This window comes from Sander lucioperca, chromosome 17 (assembly GCF_008315115.2).
Source record: "Sander lucioperca isolate FBNREF2018 chromosome 17, SLUC_FBN_1.2, whole genome shotgun sequence".
Lineage (NCBI taxonomy): Eukaryota > Metazoa > Chordata > Actinopteri > Perciformes > Percidae > Sander > Sander lucioperca.
In genome coordinates, this window is record NC_050189.1 from 12,572,850 (window position 1) to 12,586,942 (window position 14,093).

At 38.2% G+C, this 14,093-nt stretch overlaps 1 protein-coding gene and 1 long non-coding RNA gene across 2 annotated transcripts; both read left to right on the forward strand.

The window, feature by feature from the left end:
* Positions 1-66: 66 nt before the first annotated feature.
* Positions 67-3,668, forward strand: LOC116045165. The gene is made up of 6 exons (XR_004103868.2): positions 67-145; positions 328-405; positions 703-777; positions 884-958; positions 2,528-2,591; positions 2,794-3,668. It is a non-coding gene; the product is annotated as an uncharacterized LOC116045165 (long non-coding RNA).
* Positions 3,669-5,645: 1,977 nt separating this feature from the next.
* Positions 5,646-12,173, forward strand: LOC116045164 (protein IWS1 homolog A-like). The gene is made up of 4 exons (XM_035994359.1): positions 5,646-5,747; positions 6,982-7,323; positions 8,237-8,362; positions 9,072-12,173. The coding sequence occupies exons 1-4, from the start codon at positions 5,654-5,656 to the stop codon at positions 10,616-10,618; spliced, it is 2,109 nt and encodes a 702-aa protein (XP_035850252.1). The 5' UTR covers positions 5,646-5,653; the 3' UTR covers positions 10,619-12,173.
* Positions 12,174-14,093: the final 1,920 nt, after the last annotated feature.

A 14,093-nucleotide genomic window follows, 5' to 3' on the forward strand; every position in this document is an offset into this window, starting at 1 on the left:
CAAAAAAACAGTAACCAGTAAGCAGTAAAACCCAAAGTAACTGAACATAACTTTATGTTGCCTTCAACAAGCTCAACCTATCAAATACTTTTGCTTTTCTATCAAACAGCTTCCTTAAAGACAACAGCAGCAGCATCACATTCAGGTGAGGTGTTGTAGTTATTACATTTTTTCCTACTTTTATTTTTTAAGACCGTAGAACTAAGACTAAATATCATCCTAAAATCTGAATGCATAAAAAGGATCTTTGGGTAATATAATCATGCAAAACATGTGTACCTATCAACCGGTCAACCTTCTGCTTCTTTGCATGAAAAAATGTTTCAGTCTGTGGAGAGGACGCTGAAGACGATCCAGACGGTGTGACGTATGCAGTCGTCGTCACAAAACTGAAACAGGACAAAGGTTTACTTACTTATTAAGTTTTTTCTTTAATTTAACGTGATGTGAGTAACACAAGACTGTAATGAATAACTTGTGCATTCATTATTGGTGAGTCATATAAGCACATACGCTCCCTACTTTGAGAGATAAAGTGTTACTTTAACATCTTTAAGAAGGTTAACCACTGAGAAACGTTGCTGTTCCGCATGTTGAAGCTGTCAGTTGAGGTTATGGTTAAGACGTGTTGCACAGCAGGACTGAGGTGTGAATTATTTTGGCATCCTCTCAGCGTGTCACATACACTGTGTTTGGTTTTAGACACTGGAGACGCTGCTGATAATTTGAACATCTGCCTCGAGTCAAACCACAGCACCAAACCACAGAGTGAAAGAGGTAAGAGGCCTTTTGACCCCCTTCAGTCTGTCAATATGAGTATTTATAACGTGTTCTTTTAGGTTTATCAGACTGACTCTTACTTGCTGATGTTTCTCCCCTTCAGAAGAAGACGAATCCTCTTTACAACTGGTTTACTCTGCTGTGACCATACGTAAAACTCCACAAGCTCTCCAACGGGGTTTGTATTTCAGTTATTTGTCCCCAGCAAAGTAGGCTATCACCACTAATGGTCATGTACATTTACAACTAATTTAAAATATTTGCAGTGACTGTAAAAAAATCACAGAAGATTTAAAAACTATGGATATAGTACTGAGACAAATGAATATTTTAGGAACATTAACACAATGTAAGATCACATTTACCGGAATACTTTTTCATCATTGTATTTAGAAAAGTTAATGACACTCTAAAACCTACACCTTACAGCATCATTTACTGTAGAGGCTTTAATATTTGGTCCACCTCAATATACAAAAGTTATTTTAGATATATTAGTATTTTTTTAAGCTATCCAGTTGTGTTCAGATAAAAGGTCAGGGCAGTCTTCAATACAAAAAAGGGATTACCCTCGAGAATTGTGAATATGAATAACTTTAGATCATTCTTTTAAAAAAACTACATTATCATCATTTGGATCCAAATTTGTGAGTTTGTGTCTAAAAATGACCATAAGATTAAAAGCTTGCCTTAATCTTTTCTTGAAATCTTTTCCGAATAAATTCAGATTTTCATTTTCAACTATACTAGACAGTCAGGGCACCTTCATCCATAAATTTCACAAGGCACATCTGCGCTGCGTTTGGGTGCACCCCAAGTATATTTTTGACGGAGCAACAGGGCGTTCAATAGGCAGAGCAGGTAGTGGAACGGCTAGAACATCTGACTAATTTTCAAAATAAAAGCCTTGTGAAGATTCTTGATCAATATCACATCACTACACTATTTCAACAACTGAAACACAGCCATAAATATTTCTGGATGTTCATAACTGGACTAAATGGAAGAATCCATTTAACTATGTAAACTACTTACTTTTTTGTGCGATCAATTTTTTATTATTATTTTTATATTTTACAACATAGAACATACAGAACAAACAAATACAATCAAACAAGAACCAAAACCCTCTCCCACCCCCCACCCTCTGCGGTCTCAGGAAAAACAAAACAAACCAATATACAAGAAAACAAAAATCAGACCTTGCTTAGTCGCTCTCCTCTAACTCTTGTGGTGTTGAGGTCATTAGGACTGATACTTGAGCTGCTGCATTTTTCCATAGGTCTATAGTCGATGACTTGGCTTTGTTCATTCTTGCTGTAGAGAGCTCCAGTAAACTACTTACTTTTATGGTACAGTAGAAGCACCAATAACCAGGATAAATAAGCAAAAAACAACTAAATTTGTGAGTCGGGCAGCCGGACCGCAGCACACCTGTGCCTAGTTGAATTCTAGGGTCACATTCCCCATGTAAATTCTGTGTAAAGTATTTAGGATCCATACTGTGGAACAACATTAATCAGCGCCCCGGTCAGTCCCTACCAGTGTTTAAAAGGCAATTCAAAAACACAGTTTTGTCAGAATTGGCATTTGGGTAAGGTTTAGTCATTGTTCTTTTGTTTTCATTTTTATCGAGTAACTTGGTTGTTTTAATACCTTTTTCATAATGATTCTAAAAATGACTATGAAATGAATATTTCTTTTGTCTTACCATAATATATTGTACTTGTTTCTAAATCTGAATCAGAATCCAGCTCCACAGCAGCCAAAGTCTAACAGAGCAGGAACGTCTCTACTCACCTGTCCTGAAGGTAAGACCGACAGCAGCAGCTTCCTTTAATGTCACTAATTACTCTTTCTTAGTGATCGTGAACTCACCACACTGCAGGTGCACGGCTGTGTATGCTAATCTAACTGGGAACTGGACCTGATTCCTCAGACGCTATAAGAAAACGGCTTCAGTGACCCTTGAGTTTTACCACAGATATAATCTTTGTGTACTGTGTCTTACAGGCCACAAACAGCAGAGACGCCTGACTGAAGAAGGGAGGAGAGCCTGCGTGCTAATGTGTGCAAGAGAAGAAATCCTGTTGTGTTTTACAGCTTTGTGTTGAACTTATTTGTGTCTTTCTGAAGTCATTTATTCCATTTAAGTACAGTATGTATTCATATAATTTCACTTTCACTGAAAATGGCAAATAAAAAAACATGTTATCCAATATTATCCTGTAGCTATACGTCAAACCTTTCGTATTTCAAAATGTTTCATTTGTATATACTGTATATGTAATATAAGAAGTGTATAAATATACTAATGAAATAGCTATGTACTTGTGCACTTTGTGAAGCTTTAAACCCAGAATAAAAGATGGCAAAGTTTGTACATTAGATTGGACATATAGTTAAGGGTAGTACATTTTCACAGTTTCAACTTTTGTTTTACTATTTTCACAAATAGAAGAAGTTCAGCTGGATGATCTGGTCAGTCAGACAGTTTTATGTGACTCACAGTTAAAGTGTCTATTTTTATTATAATGTGACAGTTAAACCACATTGATCTCTCTGCTGTGTTCACATGTCTGGAGACGCTGTTTATTAAAAAAAAAGAACTGCTGCTGTTTCTAAAACTCTCACTGTGGTCAACCACCAACGTGATGCTTTTGCAGCAGTTTGACCTTATAAATAATATCTATCTGTATTTCTATATAGATTATCTTTTTTTCCCTAGAGTGGTGTTAACAGCTCCACACCCCGAGGTGGAGCTTGTCTTAATACTTTCTAAATAAGATGAACATAAATGTGAAGTGACTAGGAAGATACAAAAAAATGTATCTGCTCTATTTTACTCCATTGTTTGAAGTTTGTCTTGCAAATATATTAAGTGTTGCCAAAATCAGTTAAACTTACCTATAGTCACATTCAAAAGAACATCTGTTTCCAACAAACACAGCTGTTCAAAATAAAATAATAATACTAACATGACTGCAGTACCCCCCCCCCCCACTGCAGTAAAACAGCACACCTGTTGTCAGTCTCATTAACACTTCCCTTTTTCCATGGTGGAATGATATTACTCATGCTTTTTATGTTTGTTTTTTTTAAATATAGTTTTTATTGGTACAAGTTTAAAGTCTGTACAAATCACCACTTTATACAAAACATGCTCTCTTTAGTAGTATGTGTTAGTTAGTATTTTGTCATATACGCTTCTGTGAAAGATTGTTCCAAGACAAAACATCTACTTACATTTCAATTGCAGGATGGCAAACAAAGCGCAAAGCAGAAAATGTGTTTGTACTTTTGGTGCCTTTGTTTAAGGCATGGTTACAAAAGTAAAAGGTTTCAATGCTTTTGTCTAAGCATTAACTTTCAGTGTGTAAGGCAAAAACTGTATATGTATGATTTACGGCAGCTAGGGAACATCTGCACAGTTTAATGTAGAAAAGTAATTTGTTTGCATAAGTTTGATATCTTATAATTAAATGTACATTTGCTGGATTAGAATATAAAAGTAATGCATATTAAGCTCTGAACACAAATTGCACAACCAGTATCAGTCATTAACAGCAGAGATCAAAGTCTGCTTTTATTGCCTGATAATATAACATTGTTTCTGAGACGAGGTGACTGGCTGCGGAATAGAAACAGGTATGTTCACTTTTCCGAATACATTTCATAGTCATTATGACGTACTATAATTTCACATTAAAGTTTAAGTTGAAATTAAAATTAATGTAACATTAGCTATATAGTTTTCTGCAATAATCTCCATCCTATGTCTTTATTGTTTTAATTTTTTGCCTTTAATTGCATGAATGGATTTTTATTGCACCACAGGCATTGTTTTTTGTTTAAAACATCAATGAGACAAGCTGTTATGCATCTGCATGTCACACACTTTGTAAACTTTAAGCTAGATTATTGAACCACAAAAATCTATAACTGGAACTAAAACAGTGGAAGCTTTAATGTTATGGAAGGGCACAACAGATACTAATGTGCTAAACTAGTGTTAGCATATGAAAGTCTTGTGAAAATTTTTTAAGTACATTGTGCGGATAATGCCTTTTTTTTTACTCTTCACTTTAAAAGGGCTGTACTCGACAGTAACTTAATATTTGCTTTGTAAAGATATAGTGGAGTAATGGCGACAGAGAGTAAAGTCACACTCCCTCTTTGTGTGTTGCGATCCAAACTTCTCTGTTCTTTGTTTTCCTAGCATGTCTGGCTGCGCATCAGATGTGCATGTAAGTTCCTTGTGCATCGATGTCTGATGCAGAGGGCCATAACAAAGTGTCAGTATTTGTCGAGTTGGGGAACAACCTTTGAGAACCATGTGGAGGCAATCCCTACCTGCGTTTTTTGCAGTATTTTGAGTACATGCCTTAAAGTACAAATTGAATGTAGGACCTTTACTGTGCAGAAGTAATAGTTTTATTTTTTTGTACATGTGAAAAATATACTTAGAAGGGGTTACAATTTCCATATCGGCATATTAGTCGCTTGCTTTGGCATAACCACCACGGTTATGAAATAGATGGATTTAATTAGCTTTAACATTATTAGTGTTATAAGTTATTTGGCAAACTTACACAATTTGAGTTGCAATGGCAGTGTGGCACTGTTCCTGTAGGATATGGTCGTTGACTAGAGGAAAGTGAAGAGTTTGGTTGTAATGTAGTTTATCCAGCATCCAGCAGAAAAAGTGAACTGCAGACAATGAGCCTGGGCCAGTGAAGTAGCTCGGAAGAACGGTTCTCTATATATGCAACGGACACACATACAGAAAGACAGATTCCTTGCTTTATATTAAGATGGGCATGAGCTGCAACATTTTACTGCTTTGTGTCCATTTTCAGATCTAAACTCCGACATGATTCACCTGATCTCGACTAAACTCAGTGGCTTCAATGCTGTGGCTGTCTTATTTCTACTAACAGGCTCCTGTGGAGGTAGCATATTAGAAGGTAAAAGGTCCAGTGCTTCTAAAAAAAATTACAGAAATAGACAGAAAAAATGGGGGATTACAGAAACTATGTCCCCTAACATAAAGACTTGAGGAAGCACAGGATACTTATCATCATTGATAGTGATAGAGCCTATCTACTTGTCCAAGCTGATTCCAGTTATTTCTAGATGTAAATGCTCCTCAATCTGAGCTTGTTTTTTGCCACAAATCACAGTGTTTTAACCAAACACCTGTATAAATGGGTTGGCATTAGGGTTGATTTGACATACATCTGAATTGGATTCAATCTTACCTTCTCAAAAGAAGTTTATTCATTGTTAAAGGAACCCCCGGCCTTCCATATGCATCAATTCTAGATCCTCTTCTGTTTTCAATGCATGTTACTTTTGGGACACAGTGAAGCTACTAGTGAAGCATCTGGTTTCCATCAGGTTCAAATGTTATGGATGTATGTATTCCAGCCTATTTAATATTCTTATGAAAATAATTGAGACCCCAGGATAAGTAGCTTCTGTTTTTGATGGACAGAATCTCATAGGGATCTTAATAAACAAACAAACAGGTGATTGCAGTTATTCTGGCTGATTAAAAACCTCTGCTCAGGTTGAAGATGAACCGGAGCTTTAATGGGAATTCATTAGGTCAAAAATATTTTCTACCAATAATAATGATGAAGCTGTCGTTTGTCCTGCCCTAACAGGTGCAGTAAAGGTAACAAAAGACTCAGGAAGATGTCAATCAATCAGTCTAAACACACCCACACAGTCCTGGGAAGGGTTAGGGCTATTGTAATCAGCCAGATTACCTGAAATTGATTACCTGTGGGTGTTCAGGGCCTTTAAAGCCTGGTCACATAGTTTTAAATACACCTTTACTGTACAATGAAACTGTATATATTGTGAATCAGTCACATCATTGCCTATACCCAATGCTCTAGTTAATAAAGTCAGTACAAGCATTTTTGATCATTGAATCACAACTAAATATGCAACTTATTACCAAAGGTGCCAGATTTTAGTCTTACTCTTTTCATGGTGCACATATCGACTCAATACTGGGTAAACTTTACCAATACCACTTGGGTTGTTTTGACCCTGTGGTTTTCTACCCATGGTTAAAGTTAACCCAGTGGTTGTAGTTGGTGCTGAATTTGTAGGGGATGGAAAGCCCCTTGTGTTAATGTGAGACATTTTACACTACAGCAGCTAAAAACAGACCTGTCTCTTCCTCAGGTCAGAGCGAGCTGATTGGTCCACGTCAGCCAATAGTGGCAACAGTTGGGAATGACATAATTTTACCGTGCAACCTGAAACCTGCCGAGGATGCTTTTCCCATTGCATTTGAATGGACGAGACCTGACATGCAACCCAGATTTGTCCATGTGTGGCGTTCTGGTCAAAACCTTGAGGGTATCCAGCACGAGTTCTACGAGGGAAGAACATCAGTGTTTATCGACAAACTGAAACACGGAGACATTTCACTAAAACTCTCCAAAGTAAAACTGTCAGATGAGGGAAAATACAGATGCTTCATTCCAGAATGGAAGAAAGAATCTTTCGTTGTGCTTGTTGTTGGTAAATTGACACCTGGTATATCTACAAATACAGTATTAGATTTTTACTTTGTTTAACGTTGTCATTCTTTGGGTGCGCCTGGGTAGCTCACCTGGTAGCTCAGTCCTCGTCACAGCGGCCACGGGTTTAATTTTGCTTTGCTGCATGCCATTGCAGATTAACATGTGTATATTTAAATGAGGAAGGCAGCATTGCGGGATTGAAGACACAGTTAAACAAAAATGTGACAATTGATTTGTATTCAGCCAAAAAAATTATATCATAAAATGCATATGTTAAATCTATAAACAAACATGTTGGTGACCACAATGTGTATGCTAAGATTTGTTTTGTAAATCTTATGTCTCGTATATTGTGATTTCCCAAAGAAGTTATTAATAGAATTTTAGATTGTAACGAGCACATTTTTTGCATTATGTCATATCACTTCACTGCAAACAGACGGCAAAATACAAGAGGGGGTATGACAATAATGGATCTGCAGAACAGAAGTAACATTTTGACTCATTCCCTTTATCAGGTGCATTTTCCTCACCTGCTGTTACCTTAGAAGACAATAACAGCACTGACAACAGAGGAGTTGTTCTACAGTGTGAGTCTAAAGGCTGGTATCCAGAGCCTGAGTTGTTGTGGCTGGACGGTGAGGGAAACCTCCTCTCTGCTGGACCTTCAGAGACAGTCAGAGGTCCTGATGATCTCTATACTGTCAGCAGCAGAGTGACTGTGGAGAAGAGACCCAGCAACAGCTTCACCTGTAGAGTCCAGCAGAAGAACATCAACCAGACCAGAGAGACACACATTCTTGTTTCAGGTTGATATGAGTTATTTATTTACGAAATGATCACTTTTACTTTCAAACAGCTGATGTCTAGTTTAATTAAATACCATGCTGTTTTGTGTTTTATTCCTCCAGATGATTTCTTCACGGATCCATCTGATTCTGGTTCGACTGCTTATATCATCATCGGTTTGGTTGTTGGCGTTCTGGTGATTCTCGCGGTTGCCCTTGCTGCGTGGAAATGGAGACAAAACAAAATCAGTAAGTCAGGGAACTGCTGTTACAACCCTGAGATGGTTATAGTGGCATAAAGGAAAGGTTTTACCATAGACTGTAAAAATAAGGGACGAAGTGTTCAGCTCTGAAAGTGAAGCCAATGGGAAAGTAAGTTTCTTTGGAAGTCTATGAGAAAATGACCCAATTATCACTTGATTTATTACCTCAGTAAACATTTTCATAACTAGTTTATTATCTCAATCGCTAGTTTCAAGTCTTCTTCAATACAGCCGGATGTTCGTTTGGTAAATTATGGTCCCATTTCTTTTAAAATAGACGCAGGGGATGCTTTAGGACCTGTCAATCAGGACAAAGGCTTAGCAATGCTAACCATGATAACACTGTGTACATTAAAATTGCCATAAACTGGCCAAATTGCCAAACTGCAGTCCACAAACCAATGAGTGATGTCATGGATGCTACATGCATTAGTTTTACAGTGTTTGAGTTTTACACCTTTGTTCATTTTTACGGAACATTTGATTTTTTTTTTAATGTCTTGGTAAAATGTAAATGTATGTATTTATTTACATATTTAATATCCTCCTACAGCAGTGTTTATTGTTTTCAGCCATTCTAATGCAAAATATGTTGTGCTTTTGCAGCAAATGTCTTTTCATATCAACATCTTTACACTAGCACACACACACATGTATATTTCTGTGTAACTACAGTTCACTGTTTCTGCACACAGAGACCAAGAAGCAGCAGGAGGACGAAGAAACACAGAGAGGAGGAGAGAAAAACTCTACAAGTAATGATTCAGAACAGGAGGGTCTGTTAGAAAGAGAAACAGACAGTAAACAATCAAAAAAAGAAAGACAAATAATTAATAATCAGAACACGATGGAAGACAAAAATAACCTTGCACGTTTAGGTGAAGGAACAAAACTTTCATATCAAACAGAGGAGGAAACTCACCAGGAGAAGACAGAAGGAGAAACTAGCAATATTCTCATCCAGGGACAGGAAGAGAGCGAATCAATAACTGTAGAAATAGCAGCTCCAGGTCCAGCAGAGGTAGAAACACAGAAAGAGCAAGCAGGGAGGACAGAGTCTGTTAATACTGAAACAGCAACTCAGAGTCTGATGGATGGACATGGACAAGAACAGCAGGTCAGGGCAGCAGCAGACACAAATAATGAGACTGAAAAGGAAGAAAAAGAAGAGGACATCAAATCTACTAAAGACGAAGCATCAAGTCAGGGTCCAACTGACGACAAAAGACAACACACTGATCCAACAGCAGGAGGAGGGGTGATGAATGACTCGGACCAGACAGGAGGACAGGCAGGGAGAAGTGACGACCCTCCAGTTCCAGCAGAGAGAAAACAACAGCAGGTCAGAGCAGCAGGAGAATCAAGTAATGATACTAACACGGTTGAAAATAAAGACCTAACTCAAACTACAGAAAAGGAAGCAGCAGCTCAGGGTCCAACTGACGACAAAACACAACCCAGTGATCCACCAGCAGGAGGAGGGAGGCAGAATGATTCTGAATTGATAACTGGACAAAAAGACACTCCATGCACAGCAGAGAGCGGACACAAAGTAGAGAATGGAGACAGGAGAGATGGAGAGGGGAATCCAACCCTTCTTCCTCCTGTTAAACCAGATCGGCTCTCTAAATCAGAACAACAGAAGGATTTGAACAAACTGGTCAGACAAGAAGCAAGTAATGATACTAAAAAGGTAGAAAATAAAATACAAACCCAAACTAAGGACGACAACGCAGCAGCTCAGGGTCCAACTGATGACACAACACAACCCAGTGATCCACCAGCAGGAGGAGAGACAAAGATAACTGAAGAAAAAGACGCTCTGTGCCCAGCAGAGAGAAGACAAAAAGTAAAGAATGGAGACAGAGAGAGAGATAGAGGGGGGAGCCCAACCCCTCTTCCTCCTGTTAAACCAGATCGGCTCTCTAAATCAGAACAGAAGGATTTGGACAAAAAAAATAAGGACAACAAAACAGAATCTACAAATAACAAAGCAGCAGGTCCAAGTGAGGGAGAAACACAACAAAATGATCAACCAGCAGTAGGAGGGACAATGAATGAATCTGACCAGACAGGAGGACCGACAGGGAAGAGTGACGACACTCCAGTTCCAGCAGAGAGAAAAAGACAGAAAGAACAACAAGAGGAAAGACGAAAGAGTCTGATGGAAGGAGATGGACAACAACAACTGGTTGGACAAGAAGCAAGTAATGATACTAAAACGGTAGAAAATAAAATATAAACCCACACTAAGGGAAACAAAGCAGCAGCTCAGGGTCCAACTGATGACACAACACAACACGGTGATCCACCAGCAGGAGGAGAGACAAAGATAACTGAAGAAAAAGACAACAAAACAGAATCTACAAATAACCAAGCAGCAGGTCCAACACAACAAAATGATCGACCAGCAGTAGGAGGGACAGATAATACATTAGACCAGACAGAAAGACTGCCAGGGAATAAATTGACACGTGAAGACACTCCATGCCCAACAGAGAAACTGGGAAAACAGGTTAAGAATGGAGACAGGAGAGATGGAGGGGAGAACACATCACTTCCGTCTTCAGTAAAACAGATCTGCTCCATAACATAGAATAACAGAGAAAACCGGATCAGCCCCAAGCAGAAGCAGCAAGTGATGTGGCGAAAAAAGAAAAAGAGACAGATAAAACAGGACTTCTCCATCAAACAGAGGGAGAAACACATGAAAAGCAGTCTGTTAAAGATCAGCCAGAGAAGCAGGAGAAGAGCGATGGAGAGGAAGGCACATCATCTGCAAATAGCAAAAGAGAACATCATCTAGACGTTAACATGTGGCAGGAAGAGACACAAAATGGTGGGAATAAAGGAAAGAGAGAGAATGAGACTCCATTTGTGACAGAAGAAACAGGAAGAGAAGGAAAGAGTGATCAAGATAGCAAAAAAGAAGATTCACGGAGAAACGACAGAAATCAAAATACCACAGGAGTAGAAGGAGGAAATGATCTGAATAAAAGAGATGGTTCTAATTCTTCTTCTCCAAGGGACCTCAGATCCTCAGCATGTGAGGAAGGGACAAACAGACCAAGATTGAAGACAGACCGTGGAGTAAAAATAATTTTAAAAAAGCAATTCAAAGCCGCAGAAAAGGAGACAAATCTGGAGAAATAGATGAAAAAACCTAGAGATGAGAAACAAAATTAGAAATGAAATGTAAAGAAAAGAGCTAGAGAAGATCGATTTAAACTGCAACTGGGGGAGGTATGTGAGAGAACATGACAGGAAGCTTCAGTTAGGGAATACAGAGGTAGAAAAGATAGACCCTGAGACAGAGAAAGAATCAGAGAAAGAGAAAAATAGAAAAGAGAAAATGACTTTTCATTCTTATATCTAAAAGAAGAGAAAACAGACCTTTAGGACCAACACATTCTCACTCCCATCTTGTAAAATACAGACGATGGTCAGGTGCCTTTGTCGTTGTTATTGATGCTAAAAGTCACCTTTAGAGTCATATAACGTGCTTTAACTAAACGCGATTGGCTGGGACTATTGGCGTCCCTTTTAGTGCAGTTACGTTTAGGAAAAGGTCGTGGGTGGGTTTACGTTGCCGTGACACGCGGGAAGAACGAGACGGTTGAGTTTAGGAAAAGGTTGTGGGTGGGCTTGACACGCGGGAATAACGGGACGGTTAAAGAAGAAATCTACTTCAGGAAACGTGCCGGGCGGGACACAAACCCTGGTCCCCTGGGTGAAAGTCCTGTATTTGACCCATCCACCACCCTACGCGGAATTTCGGCCCTACATACTACTCAGTCCCTCCAGAAAAACGTGATTATGCGATCGCATAATTCAATGCATAATCAGCCAAAGTCTGCATATTTATGCGGGGGCCGCATTTTTTCAAATACGCCGCACTTTCGCCGCATAAATTGCCGATTTCCGCGCAAAATATTGCGTGATTTCATAATCCCCGCATTTTCGTTGCAAAAAAGTCACATATATCTTAGCAGAAAGTTGAAAAATGTTGCGTTTACTTCACACAAGAGCAGCTATTTTCCCCTGTTGCCATTTACGCAACATGAACATCATCGAAAAGCTGCAAACCCCGCGATGAAGCCATGATGAAACCGCAGTTTTTGCAAGTTCCCACAATTTGCAATTTCATCGCATAAAATTGCATGAATATCCCGCATATTCCATCACATTTTTTAAGAAAACATGTCGCATAATCAAGGACTTTTGCCCGCAACAATCACAAAAAAACTTTTTCTGGAAGGACTGACTACTCGCTAAACCCCGTGTAGGTGCTGCTCTCCCCAGTACGTTATACAAACACGCTGAAGGGCGCTTTATTCATCGCTTCAGACGCTGACAGCCACTGTCCAAACGTCCGTATTTTACGAGTTCTGAGTGAGAACGGGTTGTTAGGACACAGCAAGAAGCAGCAGGGAGAGAAAACCAAGAGCTTCAAGAAGAAAGAAGCAGAAATGTAAAATAAAGAGAAGCTATTTTATTGAGAAACTGACACTGATCAAACTTGTTTGAATAAAAAATTGAAATACTTGAATAATTGTCAGTTTATTCAACAATAGTTCCATCTTGCATTTCACATGACAATTATCTTTCTGTTTCACACATTCACATTCTAGGGAGTATAAAAGTATAGAATTTTACTTATTTTTTATTAATAAGAATTCACAAATATTTATTGAATGTTTTCTGAACTGTGTCAGATAGCTTTTTATTTGCTGTTAAAACTATATGATGTATTTTCATTTGCTGTTTCTACAGTGTATGTATGTGAATGGATCCACTCGTTAGAAGGACTCCCTTTGAAACATTTAAAATGTCTGCTCGGTTTGAGTTGTACTCAAAACGCTGCCGTATTCCTTGAAAACAATTATTGAAGACTGAATTTTCCAGTATCTGGCACTATTTGTAAAACTTAAAGCAAAGCAAACTGCAACTTGGTAACAATATTGTCAGTTTTTTTGTAATAAATTCAGTAAAGAAATGAAAAACAAAGTATTTGAAAATGGAACAATAGACTGTATTACAAAAAGCATCACCTGTCACTTAAAAATAATGTTTGTACTTTGTCTTATAATGTTATGTATGGTTATGTTAATATCTGAGGTGTGTGTTCTGTTTTACTAAAGTACATTTTACAAAATAATTTACATGGAACCTGTGACTTTATGATGCTTGTTTGCAGAATGTGACACTATAAACAATAAATGGCTTTTCAAAGCATCTCCAAAATGACTTTGTATCGTATCAGTTTACAGTTGAACCACCTTGCTGTACTAAAGCTACCAGTGCTGCTTTTAAATACACTCGTTATGGTGCAGGTTCTCCTTTTTTCACCATTAGCCATCCTGCTTTGTCTTGCAAAATTACTGTAAATATTTACAACGATCAAAAAATGGGTATAATATTAAAGGGTGGTAATAGAGATATGATATTGGAATAATGTTTTATCAAAACACATGGATGTATCAGTAAAGTAAAATTCTCTGCACTGTGCATTATTTGTTGTGGTCCACACAAGCAAAAGTATATGCAAAAGAGCAAAAGTGGCCTCCTGGAAGCTTTTATTTACAATATGTTAAAGTGCCCTACAGTGGCCCAATGGGAAAGAAAACATGAAACAGGATCCCCTATGGTTCCCTCCAGTGGAGAAAAGATGATACAGAGACATAGCCTATACTTAGGCTCCCCTAAATACTAAAACA